The sequence below is a fragment of the Halichoeres trimaculatus genome, unplaced genomic scaffold, assembly GCF_033239565.1.
Source record: "Halichoeres trimaculatus isolate MK-OKI-2021-1 unplaced genomic scaffold, fHalTri1.1 fHalTri1_scaffold_8, whole genome shotgun sequence".
In the NCBI taxonomy this organism is placed as follows: Eukaryota; Metazoa; Chordata; class Actinopteri; order Labriformes; family Labridae; genus Halichoeres; species Halichoeres trimaculatus.
This window is the reverse complement of record NW_027437186.1, coordinates 12,402,214-12,414,741: the sequence shown is the minus strand read 5'-3', so window position 1 is coordinate 12,414,741 and position 12,528 is coordinate 12,402,214. Positions and strand designations below refer to the sequence as shown.

At 37.8% G+C, this 12,528-nt stretch overlaps 1 protein-coding gene across 3 annotated transcripts; it reads right to left on the bottom strand.

Annotated features, from left to right (window-relative positions):
* Window positions 1–5,417: 5,417 nt before the first annotated feature.
* ccnj (cyclin J) lies at window positions 5,418–11,182 on the bottom strand. Of its 3 annotated transcripts, none has more exons than XM_074675853.1 (6): window positions 10,914–11,021; window positions 10,730–10,822; window positions 7,989–8,199; window positions 7,583–7,882; window positions 6,580–6,739; window positions 5,426–6,385 (listed from the first exon to the last, which is right to left on the bottom strand). In XM_074675853.1, exons 2-6 carry the CDS (start codon window positions 10,796–10,798, stop codon window positions 6,028–6,030), a joined length of 1,098 nt encoding a protein of 365 aa, XP_074531954.1. In that variant the 5' UTR covers window positions 10,799–10,822; window positions 10,914–11,021; the 3' UTR covers window positions 5,426–6,027. The 3 variants fall into 3 exon arrangements, with proteins under 3 accessions (XP_074531955.1, XP_074531954.1, XP_074531953.1); XM_074675852.1 differs by lacking the exon at window positions 10,914–11,021 and adding an exon at window positions 11,033–11,182 and having other exon boundaries at window positions 5,428–6,385; XM_074675854.1 differs by lacking the exon at window positions 10,914–11,021 and having other exon boundaries at window positions 5,418–6,385; window positions 10,730–10,801.
* Window positions 11,183–12,528: the final 1,346 nt, after the last annotated feature.

The window sequence follows — 12,528 nt, the reverse complement described above, 5'->3', positions numbered from 1 at the left end:
AGAAAGAGAGAAAGAAAGAAAGAAAGAAAGAAAGAAAGAAAGAAAGAAAGAAAGAAAGAAAGAAAGAAAGAAAGAAAGAAAGAATGAAATAAAAAAAGACGTTGGTGTTTTTTGTATTTTCACCCTCCCTCTGGTAGCCTGGTTAAGTAAATTACAGGGACTTCTAGTGTCAACAAAGCTGTCAATCACACAGTCAGATCTCCTCTTTTGGACAAAAAAAGAATAACTTAAACTGAACTTCTCTAACAAATCAGTTTTTCTTTTTTTTTACAAAATGGTGGACTTCTAGCACACCTGTCCCATAAAAAAGTTGCTATTCTGTGCACAGTGTTGACAAACAATCTAAATTTAATTCATAACAGTGAAAAAAACACATTGCAAGTTTCAACAATGAACACATTTTTTTAAAGTGACAACGGCAGGGCTGACTGTTCTTTATTGTGACACATTGTTTTTTTTTTTTTTTTAATTTCTGTATATTGAATTTGGAGATCACATATTCTATAAAGTACAAAATAACTGGTTTTGCAATGTCTAGGAGAGCAGGTTAAAACTGCAGCATACCATGAGGTAACCTGTACAGACTACAAAGGCTGCAGCCCCTGAACTGAGACATGGCTCATATATACATTTTTATAAATGCATGCACCTACATTGTGAAGTTGGTCTTAAATTTGATTTTAAAATGGCATTTAAAAAAGTCTTAAAAAGTCTTGAATTAACTTTTCTTAAGCTGGAACCCTGATGAAGACAATGATCTTGGAATATTGTGAAATTTTGAAGTGTACTTGTAGGATAAATCCCTTTGTACACATATAAAATATTTCCAGTTACTTTTGACCCGTAACACAATATAGGTGTTATTTAAGGTGACTGTTCAACAAATATTTAACAGTTTCAAAGGTGGTTATTTTTATTGTCAAAATATTAAAGAAATTACATTTTTTGAACCTTGATTTCGAGGTGTATAATTTCAGATCAATAGGTCTTAAAGGCCAAAAGTAATAAATAGAAGTTCAACATTTGTAATGATCACATCATGACGTCAATAAAAGACATTCATAAGGTGGCCCTGAGAGCTCACAGCGCTGCAACTTAAGCAAACACATGCAAAAAGACAAAACACAAGTAGATTAAGAAAACATCTTCATCAATTTGACAACATGTGCGCAGCATTTAGAAAACGTGTCACAACACAACACATTAGAAAATAAAAGTAATTCACAGTGAATCACAATTAATCACAGTGAAGTAATGAGTAATTGTAGTTCAGGATTTGGGCCTTTGGGTAGATAAGATTTCAAGACTGGCCCATGCCAGAACTGGACACACATTTGGACACTCTGAATATGAATTCAGGCCCCTCCTCTCCTCCTCTTTGATTTCTGCATATCTAGCCAGTGGTGTTAGGACTACCTACAGTACATTCTATCTTGTCATTTTTAAATATCACTGTTATAAATTTAAGATGTATTGGGCCTGTGAGGTGAGTCAGAGTGCCTTTTGGTCTCTTATATTATCAGTTCAGGATCATTATTTCAAAACCACATCAGATATACTGATGTGTAATCTAAGGTCAAGGTTTCAAACTTGCTGTATGTGGAGTAAAAGTCCAGCAGTCAGTAAAGGCATAGAGCTCTTTTAAAAAAGTTCATTGTTTCTTGTTAAACTTGCTAATCATTATAAATGAAAGGGTTGTCATTTCATTTGCGATAGATTTGCTGATTTATGTCTCAAATAGTGCTGTGTTTTGGAAAATGACACCAAGAAAAACAACCCACTCTGACTGATATAATATACACTAATGACTACAATACTCTTAATATGGAAAATACTGTTTGTTTACCCTTGTGCGTGTCTGTTTTAGTGTGGTGACAGATGGATGGGTGGGTGGTTCACTTTTACAGATAATACGTCCAGGAAACCGCAGAAAGTACTTAAAAGTCATTTATCATGTGTTTTTTTTTCTTCTTTATCTTATTTCCTTTCTTCTTATATATTTTTTCTTTTTGTTTCTCTGCCAAACCTTGCCTGGTTACCTCAAACTGCTCAGATTAAGATAGCAATGTCTAGATTAACTCAGCACAGAGGAGTAGGTTTACTTTTTGGTGTCTGTTCTTCCTCCCCGATGTGGTTTTCCTGCACCGCCCTCAGTTCAAATACACACCTGTTTGCTCCTCTGTTTTTCTTCAACATTAAACTGTGTTAAAATGAAACCTATGCATCCAAAGGACTCTAAAATTAAGGCATTTTTTTACTGTTAATTTTTTTTTTACAGCATAAGAATGTCTCAGTAGTCTTGTTTGCGTTGATGCAAAGCGATTTATTTTGTCTTTGCAAAGGTTTGCCATTTTCTCTTTTGAGATGCACTTTTAGTTTTCTGTTTTGACTTATTTCAAGGATAGGCAAGAGTAAAGCTTCTTCCCATTAAGCTTTAAATTATTGCATCCTGACAGACAAGAAAATATCCTGCTTGATGTAATTTGATCTTGTATTGATGTAATTTGACAGACTCAGTTTGTTTTGTTAACATGTTTTGACACTAAGTGGAATTGAAACTTAGATATTAAACATTAGTCCACCTATGTCAACACTGGAAATATATCTTATTTTATATTAATTCATAAAATTACATGCAAAGAATGTATAATGGTGTATTTTGTTCTGATAGTAATTTGTTCACCCTGATTCGGTGTGTTTTATGAATGAAGTTTTAGCCTCCTACTCCTCTGCTGCTCTACACTCAGCCATAGGAAGATAAACTGAACAAAGAGCCATTTCAGAGAAAGCTTTTTGGCTGGTTTATAGATCCACCTACTGGTTTGGATCCTGAACTGTTATCAACAGCATTAACAGCAGTAGGAGGAAAGGAGGGAGGGAGGGGGCAGGAGTAGACTTTGTTTCTCATCACCGGCCTCATCAGTCTATGTCCTCCTCCACAGGAAGCTGTGTGCGTATAACACCAGAGCGGATATGCTATTTTAGTTAGCATGCTTTCAGGGACATGCAGGAATCTGAAGTGCTTTGGAGGATCACTTAGATATGCTTTAACTGACCTCCTAGTTGGGTAAAAGAAACAGTCTTTAATCCACCATTGGTTGGCGTCTCAGCAACCATGATTTCAACCATTTGTTAGTGGCTGACTTTTTAAAAGTCAGTCCTTGTGATATTTTTGGAGGAAGTAAGGACCACAGAAGATCAAGAGGTTCTGGTAGTAGTCAGCCTAATGTTGATTTTATATTTTGTAAACCAACATCTAAGAGACATTTTCCAGGTGCACCTATAAAGAAGTTGTCAGTCTCCATAAGGTAGCCATGCTTGAGCTATGAGTGAACACTGCTTTATTGCCTGTATCAAGTGATATTGGGTCATAATTTGAGCATCATGCTGTTTTGAATAAGATTTGAAATTTGTGATCTGAAGAAACATCTACTTAGGTAACAAGTTTTGCGGGAAGTACGCCATCTTTTCCACAGACCTCCCTGTAATCTGACTTCTTTCTCTAACCCAGCAGCAACATTTTATTGTTGAAAAGTGAAGCAAGTGTAGAGGTACAAAAATTTGCAGCTCCTCGAGTGTCCATTTACTGTCATAGCTTGTTTTGTTTCCAACCTGTTTCAGGTATGAATGGAAAAAAGGAAAAGGTCAAACATTTTATTATTTGTCTGCTATCAAATGCAAACAATGTGAAGAGGTTAGGCCGACAGCAGTACATGTGCTGCTTGTAAGGACATCTAAGGAGCAACAACTGTTGATGAAGCATTTGTCACTAGCTAAGCTTAAACCATATGCAGTTTTATCTGCTGTCTTTGATGAACCGTGAACTATAATGAAACCTACAACAAACTCTGTGAACAGTGACAGAATTGTGTGTATGCATGACCAAAAATCTTTGTGAAAAATTAATTAATCAATCAGACTGATTTGTATAGGACTTTTCCATAAACAAAGTGCTTCACATAAAAATATAAGTTAAAAAAAAAGTAATACAAGTAAAACATCATTCTAATTCACAGTCTTTTAAGGAATAAAGACATATCAATATATATGTCATAAAAAGGGCCTGATCAAGACAGAAACTATGACAGAGGATTAGGGTTAAGCAAAAGAGAGAGAAAAAAGTAAACTCATGAGATTATGTAAATTTATGTTTGTTTGTTTGTATTTCTCTTTAATGTGGCCCTATGGAAACATCATCAAGTGTTAACAAGGAAACAATGAGACAACAATATTTAAATTTAAGACAGGAAAATTAAACACCAATAAAATGGAGATGATATGCAAGATAATTAACCAATAAGTGTTTCCACAGGAAATAAAGTAGCTTAAAATGGTACAACTCTAGAGGATAACTCCAATGAACCAAAGATAACTAAAAAAAGGGGGGACTTAAATTCAAACGAGATTTGACCTTTTTTATATACACATATATTTTATTTCAATTTATTTATTTATTTTATTCAATATATTCAAAGCTTAGATAATGTTGCTCTCACAAAAGCATTAAGTTGGAAGTTTATGTAACCCCCCCCAATGCACACACACACAGACACACAGACACACACACTGCAGCTTTAATGAAATATGGACTTATCAGTATGTATTTATAGTTCCAACTTTAAGAAAAGCTGTACCTGTGTGTCTCATTTACAACAAAATTGTCGCTGTCTCTAAGGAATATCATCTGAGGCTTCAAGGAGTTGTATCTTGATCAGTTCGAGACCTGTCAGGGAAACATCTCTACTACTGAATTCTTAATACTCACATGCAAGAGGAGTTATTAACTCAGCTTCGACAAAACAGAGAGTACGACAAGTGCATCTCTGCATGTAAAGAGTTTTTCACTATTTTTGACTGAGGAGAGGCTGTGGCATGAGCCACTTTCCAGAGGGCATTTGCAGGGTTTAAAGTAGCATAATGCTATTCACAGACATGGCTAACGGAGCTAATGCTGGACACATACGCCACACTGAAAAGATTTCACCTGTTGTGAGCAGACAGGGTCGAGGAGACTGAACCAGCTGGTGAAGAAGCCAGCTCAGTCCTGGACCCCGTAGAGCTGACTGAAGATTTATGGCCAAACTGTTGTCTCTGATGGATATCTTATTTTATAGTTGACAGTTATTTATCCTAATTATATATTATTGGAAATTTTGCACTACACACTTTCTTATATTTCTACTGTGACTCTGAATTTACCTTTGGGGATTGATAAAGTACATTCTGGTTTATTTTAATCTATTCCAACAACAACAACCAACAGTGTTTTAACGTGGTGGGAAATTTTAAAAGTTTGTTTTTCTTCAGTCACCTGCTCAATGCCAATGGTTTATATGAGAGACCATTAGAAACAAAGTAAATGAAGTAAAGAAAAGCACAACCTCGAGTTCAGCAAACACAGATTTGTATTTTATTTAAAACTATCATATTAGTGCACAGCACTGACTGAAATCCTCTGTGAACAGAAGAGCAACAATGTTTCAGCAAATTATTTGTGACATCCAAAAGAAGGTATTTTCTCTAGTTTCACAAATGGCACTCAACAAAAACAAAAAGAAGTATAACAAAACAAAAAGTGGGAGGCACAGAACACCTTCCAAATGTGCTCTCTAATCTCAACCACAGCAGACCAAGTCCTGTAATCTTCATCGAGGCTGCAGGAAAGAGGTACTTTTAAACATTCAATGACTCTGAGGTAATCTGGTTCAAATAAATACAAGACTTTGGTCTGTAGCTAAATTATACAGCTACACTAGTCAGTGCAGAGACACAAACTCTGCCTCTAATGGTCTCACAACAACATCCGTCCTCGATATCTCAAACTAAACTAAACTTAAGTAAACTTCAAACGCAGCCTTTCCACAGCAGAGCTTGCAAATTGCACATGGAGTACACATCATCAATCAAAGTGCTCTTCCAATCTCATCGAGTCTTTCTAAAATTAAAAACACTGTTAACTACTTTGTATTTGTTCTGTTCAAGAGAAACACAACAGATCTGCCTGAAAATGACAAACACACCTCATCTTCATCTATCAAAACAGGGGGCTGCACAGGTGTAGTGCATGCTGACTTGGTAAGGCCTGTTGGTGATGCTGCTCTTTGGATCTAGTGAGGTAGTGATGGACTGGGCAGTGCCGTGCTGGGTCCCATTAGGAGGTTGAAGGCTGCTAGCGGAGTGGCTGAGGTAGGAGGCCGGTCTGTGGTTAGGGGCCAGAGTGGGCTGTGGGGCCTGCTGAGGATACTGCATGCTGGTTCGGTGCAGGTAAGAGGCCACAGTGGCTGTTTGGCCTGAACTGTGGAACGCTGTCTGTCCCTGCTGCTGCTGCTGGCCGGGCTGCATGCACTTCTGCTTGTTGGCCTCTTTGACATCACTGTCATGTGCACTAAAAGAACAGGAAGAAAAAGTGGACAAATATCAGTGGAAATACTCAGTGGGGTGAGGTGTGCAGTAATGAAGGACTTCTATCTTTTTCGTTCATAATTTGTTGCCATTTTCATCACGATATAAATTCTTGCATTTCTAATTGTCCTTGCTGACATGTTGATTAACAGTCTGAGGCTACACAGTGATACACACATAAGCAGCTTCTCAGCACATTGGACGAGCTCTTCCCAGGTGTATCCTGCCAGGCGCTGAAGTCGAAGGGGCCATGTTGGGGACAGGTGGAGGATGAGGCGGGAGGTGGCCACACATGCAGCAGCCACCAGAGAGGGGGTAAAGCACAAAAACCCATGATCTGAGGAAGGACAGAAGAGTGGAACAAAACATGAACAAAAAACATAGAAACTGACAGCTGCAGCTTGATTCAAGGTTAAAATAAGCCAGCTGACCAGAATCAAAACCTGTTTGCATGTTTGACAGCAACAAAGATCAAAACAAAAAAAGAAAACTTTGTGTTGAGTGTCTTCTTCTGCAGCTAGAGTTACCCAAACTTATGAGTTTGAGATATAATACATTGCAACTGGTACAAAAACTCTAGTGAAGGGGCTGTGAGGACTTTCTGGAAAGCTAATTTCAAAAATGTCAACACTTAATTAAAAAAAATCAATCCACTACAAAAAAAGAAAAGAAAAAAAAGAAGGATAAGCTCATAAAATGGACATTTTTAGCTTTGGCTCGAGCAGCTAGCTAAAGCTGGATTCTCATTCAGTTCACTTGTAATTCCAACCATGAGGTTCAGGGAAACCTTAGCTTTAAGGCTAACAAGCTTAAAAGAGAAAAGCTAACTACAGAACTAACTTAATGAGTTTTTTTCCTATCAAACTATAAATGTTTTTTTTTACATAAATGATAAATCTTAACCTTTAGACTGTTGAAGATGTAATAACAGAAACGCTTACAAGAAAAAAGTCAACTAGGTGTAAAAATAAAGGCAGTTTATAAGCAGAGTTACCCTACTGTTTGGTTTTAAAACATTGTGGGATCTGAGTGATGAAGGTTGAAATGATTTAGTGTCTACTCCACATTGTGTCTGTAATTTTGAACTGAGGACAACCTCACTTTTCTTGGTTATAGGACAGCACTTCTATGTCTTTTTTGCAACGCCTCCACCAGATAAACCATGTGTAATAATGTTTACCTTGCAAGGAAACCTCCAGGAAGTAATCAGCATATTTGTCCATGTACACTTTAGTCTTCTCCAGGCAGGTCATAGGCCAGCCATCATGGAGGTCTCCCTCATGGACGGCTATCGACAGGTAGTACTCGATGAAGTGAGCAGCTGTGGGCAGGTAAAGGTTCCATTGGAAGGTTTCCAGGAGCAGCAGCTCCATGTGAAGTAAACTCTGCTTGGTCAGGACCAGGTTCATGGAGCTCATACACCCCAGGCTGTTCAGAGTCTCAAGCTTGGGTACCCGGTCCTCCCTTTCCTCAAATTTACCTGGAGAGGCAAATGTATTTAAAAAATTACAGAGCAAACAAAACAGATGGCACTATGCAGAGACAAACAGTCACATGCTGGAGCAAGAGGTGGAAAAAAATCTTACTGGCCAGGAGGAGACATGACAGTGAAACCATGTGGAGCTGCTGCACTGTGACGTCATAGCGGTCCATGAAGAGGTCCAGTAGATAGACGGCAAGGTGTCGCGCTGCAGGACAAAGCCTGAAGCGGTTACTGACGATGGCGATGAGGTCTGAAAAGTATCGTCTCAAGCTGAGCTGAGGGGACTGGCCTTTGAAGGGGGGAAGCTTTAGCTCCTGAGAAACAGGGTCATAAAGAAGTGTAAGATATAGGATATTTTATGCAATATATTATACCATTTTATTTTATTTTTATGTGATGTTATGTGTATTCTGTCTGGTAAAGACAGAATTATAAGAGGCTTTACACTAAGACATCTATGCCATTCTGTATGATTACATATTCATTTACTGTGTCACCTGAAATAGAAAAAGGCTCATTTGTCTCAATAGTGACACGATTTATCACCACAAAAACTTTTGTTGAGATCACTATCACTGCCATCTCTGTCTGTCAGGGAGGATTCAGACCTGAGGAGTGATTTGAGTAAGTTCCAGTGTATTAATCATCAATGATCAATGCAACTGATAGTACTCAGATCACTCTAACACAGTGTCATTGCACTCTTGGTCCTTGAAGGTTTTCAAGTAGATGTGACCTTTTGATTCCTGAAGACAATGAGTTCATTATCTCTGTAACTAGAGATAAGAAAGCTAATTTCTTTTCTCATAATTGAATTGTGTTCTTGGGATAACCTTATTAAAAACATTGCACCCACAGACATTTTCAGCTTTTTTGTCTTACTTGTTCTTTTGCTGCTGGGAGCACAATTCTCGAAATGATTGTTGAAGAAAAAAAATGACCTTATTTAAATGTCAGTTTATGTGAAACATTTTTAGACCAGGATACCAGGAAGGAGAGTTGCACAATCAATCACACTTTTAATATTATTGCACGATCAGCATTCACAACATCCTACAAATATTTCTCAAGTTAAATACAAGCCTCTTTCTGTTATTCCAGACACTGTGTGAAATGCTGACAAAAAATGATAGTTTAAGAACTGTTTAAACCCTCTATTTTATCAAAATATGGGGAACATATATCAAATGCTGTAACTAAAAAAGTTTTGTAGTTTTGTAAACAAGTATATTGTGCTCATATTTTTTTTGAATTTCATTCAAACAACTTGTTAAAAAAGTTGTGATATGGACAATTCACCAGAAAGATTGAGTGATAAAAAAAACACCTAAAGCAATATTTCCCAACTAATTGTGCCAATTTGTAAAAGGTTAGTAAGTTAACTGGTTGTAAAAGGGCACCCCAGAGAAGCTGAGTTACTGAGAAGTGAATTATGAAAACATTCACTGCTCTATAAAAGACAGGTTTAGTAAATAGCTCAGCAATTTCAGGATATTTTTCCTTTTCACAGCAAAGAATTTAAAGCCCCAGTAAGTAATGTCATTAAAAGACTCAGAGAGTCCAGAGAAATCATCATGTAAAAGAGAAAAACTTAAAACAAACTACAACAGCAAAAAAAAAAAAAAAAGAAAGAAAGAAAGAAAATAAATAAACAATACTGGATATCTGTGATACTGTGCCCTCAGGTGGTACTTCACCAAAAACAGACATGACTCCAGATTGTAAATCACTGCATGGTCTAAAATACACTTGCCTTTTTTTTTTTATCCCTGTTAACAAAGTTTGTACCCACAAAGGCAAGCTTAAACTATTTCATGCAAAGAGGACACTGTAAAATAAACATGATCCAGATTCTTCACTTAGCCTGAGCATGTTTGAGATGGACTGACAGAAAGTGGAAAATGGTCCCATAGTCTTCGTGTCTTTATTCTAAAAAAATGCCAGATGCATCCTACACTCCTCAGAAGAGGGGGACCACCCAGCTTGTTAACAGCACACAGTTGGAAAGCCAGCAAGCGTGACTCTACAAGGATAAACAAGTACCCAAAACATGGGTAGTTAAATCTGGAAGATACCACTATTAATGCTGGGCAATAAACAGGGGTTTTTGAGCACCATGTGCTGAAATGCAGAAAACAGTTCTCCTTTAAGAAAGACCTGCTTAACTATGTTCTACTCATATTACAACTACATGCCCTGTAGTAGAAAAGTCTGGATGCCAAACTGGTCTGCTGTCTGCAGGCTGCTGACTTTCCACTCATTGAAAACTTTCAGCACATCTTAACATAGAAAGTTCAATAAAAAGGACCCTGAAATGTTGAGATGTCAAGACAGACAAAAATCAATCTTTTTTAAGCAAATGCACTCTCTTTTTGTTCATTTCTCATATCATTGTTGCAGTATTTGGAAATATTATCACATCAAACATTTTTCCCATGTTGGGCAAGACCACAGGGTAGCTTTAATTTAATTATTCTGATGTTTTTTACTTACATAACTCTGAAGGATTAACAAAACATTAGAGCGAATTTCCATTAAAACTGTCAATCGCGGAAAAGAAAAATGAGCACCTTTTTGTTCTGATTTTGGTTGATGAGAACTAATCAGCATTTCTCAGATTCGCATCACAAAATAGTGAATAGATAAGGAAGATGAAGATGTTGCCTTCTGCTGAGACAAAACACAGACCTCAAAAAGAAATGATACGCAGCCTTTTTACGGAGCAGCATTGAATAAAAGATACTTTTTGGGCAAAGAACCTTGTGCCGGTAAAGACCTCTGTCTGTACTCTGTTTATTGGTCTTTTGGCAGCAGCCCTCACTGCTGTGAATGTGTGTCACTCACTCGGGAACGCAGGGACTGGTAAATATCTGCAGCGAGTTGTCCTGTCCACCATTGGTCCTCCAGCTCCATTTAACACAGTGCTGTGGGAAAATCCTGCAAGTTCAGACAAGCGAGGGAAGAAGTTAACCCACTTACACTGACTGCTAAAGCTGGTGTTCATATGGATAAACAAAAAAAGTCACACGTTTAAACTCGCAGCAGCTAGCTGATCTGATTCCTCGTTCTCGTTCTCCTGATGTTAACCGATTAACTGAGGCCGAAATAAAAACTGATCCGGTTTGAGGTTTAAAAGAGGTGACTCACCCAATGAGCACATGAAGTGAAGACGGTTTCATTAAAGTAAACTTCACATTAGCCGGACATGCTCGCTGCTCTCACTCATTGTTGTAGTCAGTGAGACTCTCAGCACGAGTTTAGCAAACACCGCTGCTGCTTTCAGGGGCCGCCGGACACTTGTGCTTCACAACGAGGTCGGGTGAAAATGACACGAGAAAGGGCCAGAGAGCCCACGTTGTAAACAGAAATATTTGTCACAAGTTAGGGGGATCTAAAATGTATATTTTTTGTTCTTTTCTTTACAGTTTAGTTAAGAGCATCTTTAAAACTCGATTTAATCAAGGAGGTTTGTGATTTCCCGCTCCCCCGTGAATTCATTTATCTGAGAAGTAGAGTTCCCGATTTGTACATAAATGCATCGCTCTATATGGGGCACTGAGGAGGAGGAAGCCAGTCCCAAGTTAAAAACCAGCTGACCGCGTTCAGTGTTACACAATTTAACAAATATCCAGGGAGAAAGTAAGATACTCATTAGACCACTCTAAAGAAGTGGATGAAAAATAATTCTTGGTTATATTTTTTCTTTAAACGCTTTGAAAAACAATCACTTCTAGAGAAGAAAAAAAAAAGAAAAGAAAAAGAAAGAAATATAGCAATCACTTACTCCTGCATTAGAGTCTGTGTTGGAGCTAAAAATGTGACAAACTGGCCTTGACTGTCTGCAGCAGTTCATAGCAAGGCTTCCTGCCTTGTGTCTCAACAAAGGGGTCATGCTGACCTGGTTCCTCCTGGGTTGATAAACCAGCTGTTGACATGATCCTCACACAATCCTCGACAATACAATTAGATACACATGTTTTCTTTATATCAGTCATCAGGGGGCAGTCAGAAAATGACCATTCTCTACTTGATTTATTACCCTGACAGGTATTTTCCTTGCAAGTTAAGGTTCATTTTCAGGGTGTTTTTCCCCACCAAGTACATTTTCTATTTTTAAAACCATGGTCCCAGTCAGAGGTTAGGTCCCATTGTGTAATGTAGGGCAGTGCATTACTAGGACACCTGAGCTTATGTGCTTTTATCTCCTCTTCTGTTACAGCAGTAAAGTGGACCCCCCCCCCCCCCCCCCCCCCCCCCCAAGCAGGGCTGTCATGTAACTGAAATCATGTCTTTGATAAAGTTGCATTACCAATTGTGACAGGGCAATAACAAACAGGAAATCTCCATATGGAGTCCAGTAGGTTAGGGACGTATAGGGTTTACGCTAAATTTATTTCAAAGGTGTAGCGTTAATATAAATTTAAAAAAATAAAAAGTGTTCATGACTATTATCAAATTAAACACGTGATGTCTCTGTGTGTCAAAGGATGTGATGATATGACAAAAATCTGTTAAAATATTTTTTAGCAATCTTTAGTTGGCCCATTATAGGAAAAGTTCAAAGAGTAAGGAAGTGTTTTGACTAATTTGGGGTCATTGTAAAGTGTGAAAAACTGATAGGATGAATGTCGTCTGGTAAGTTT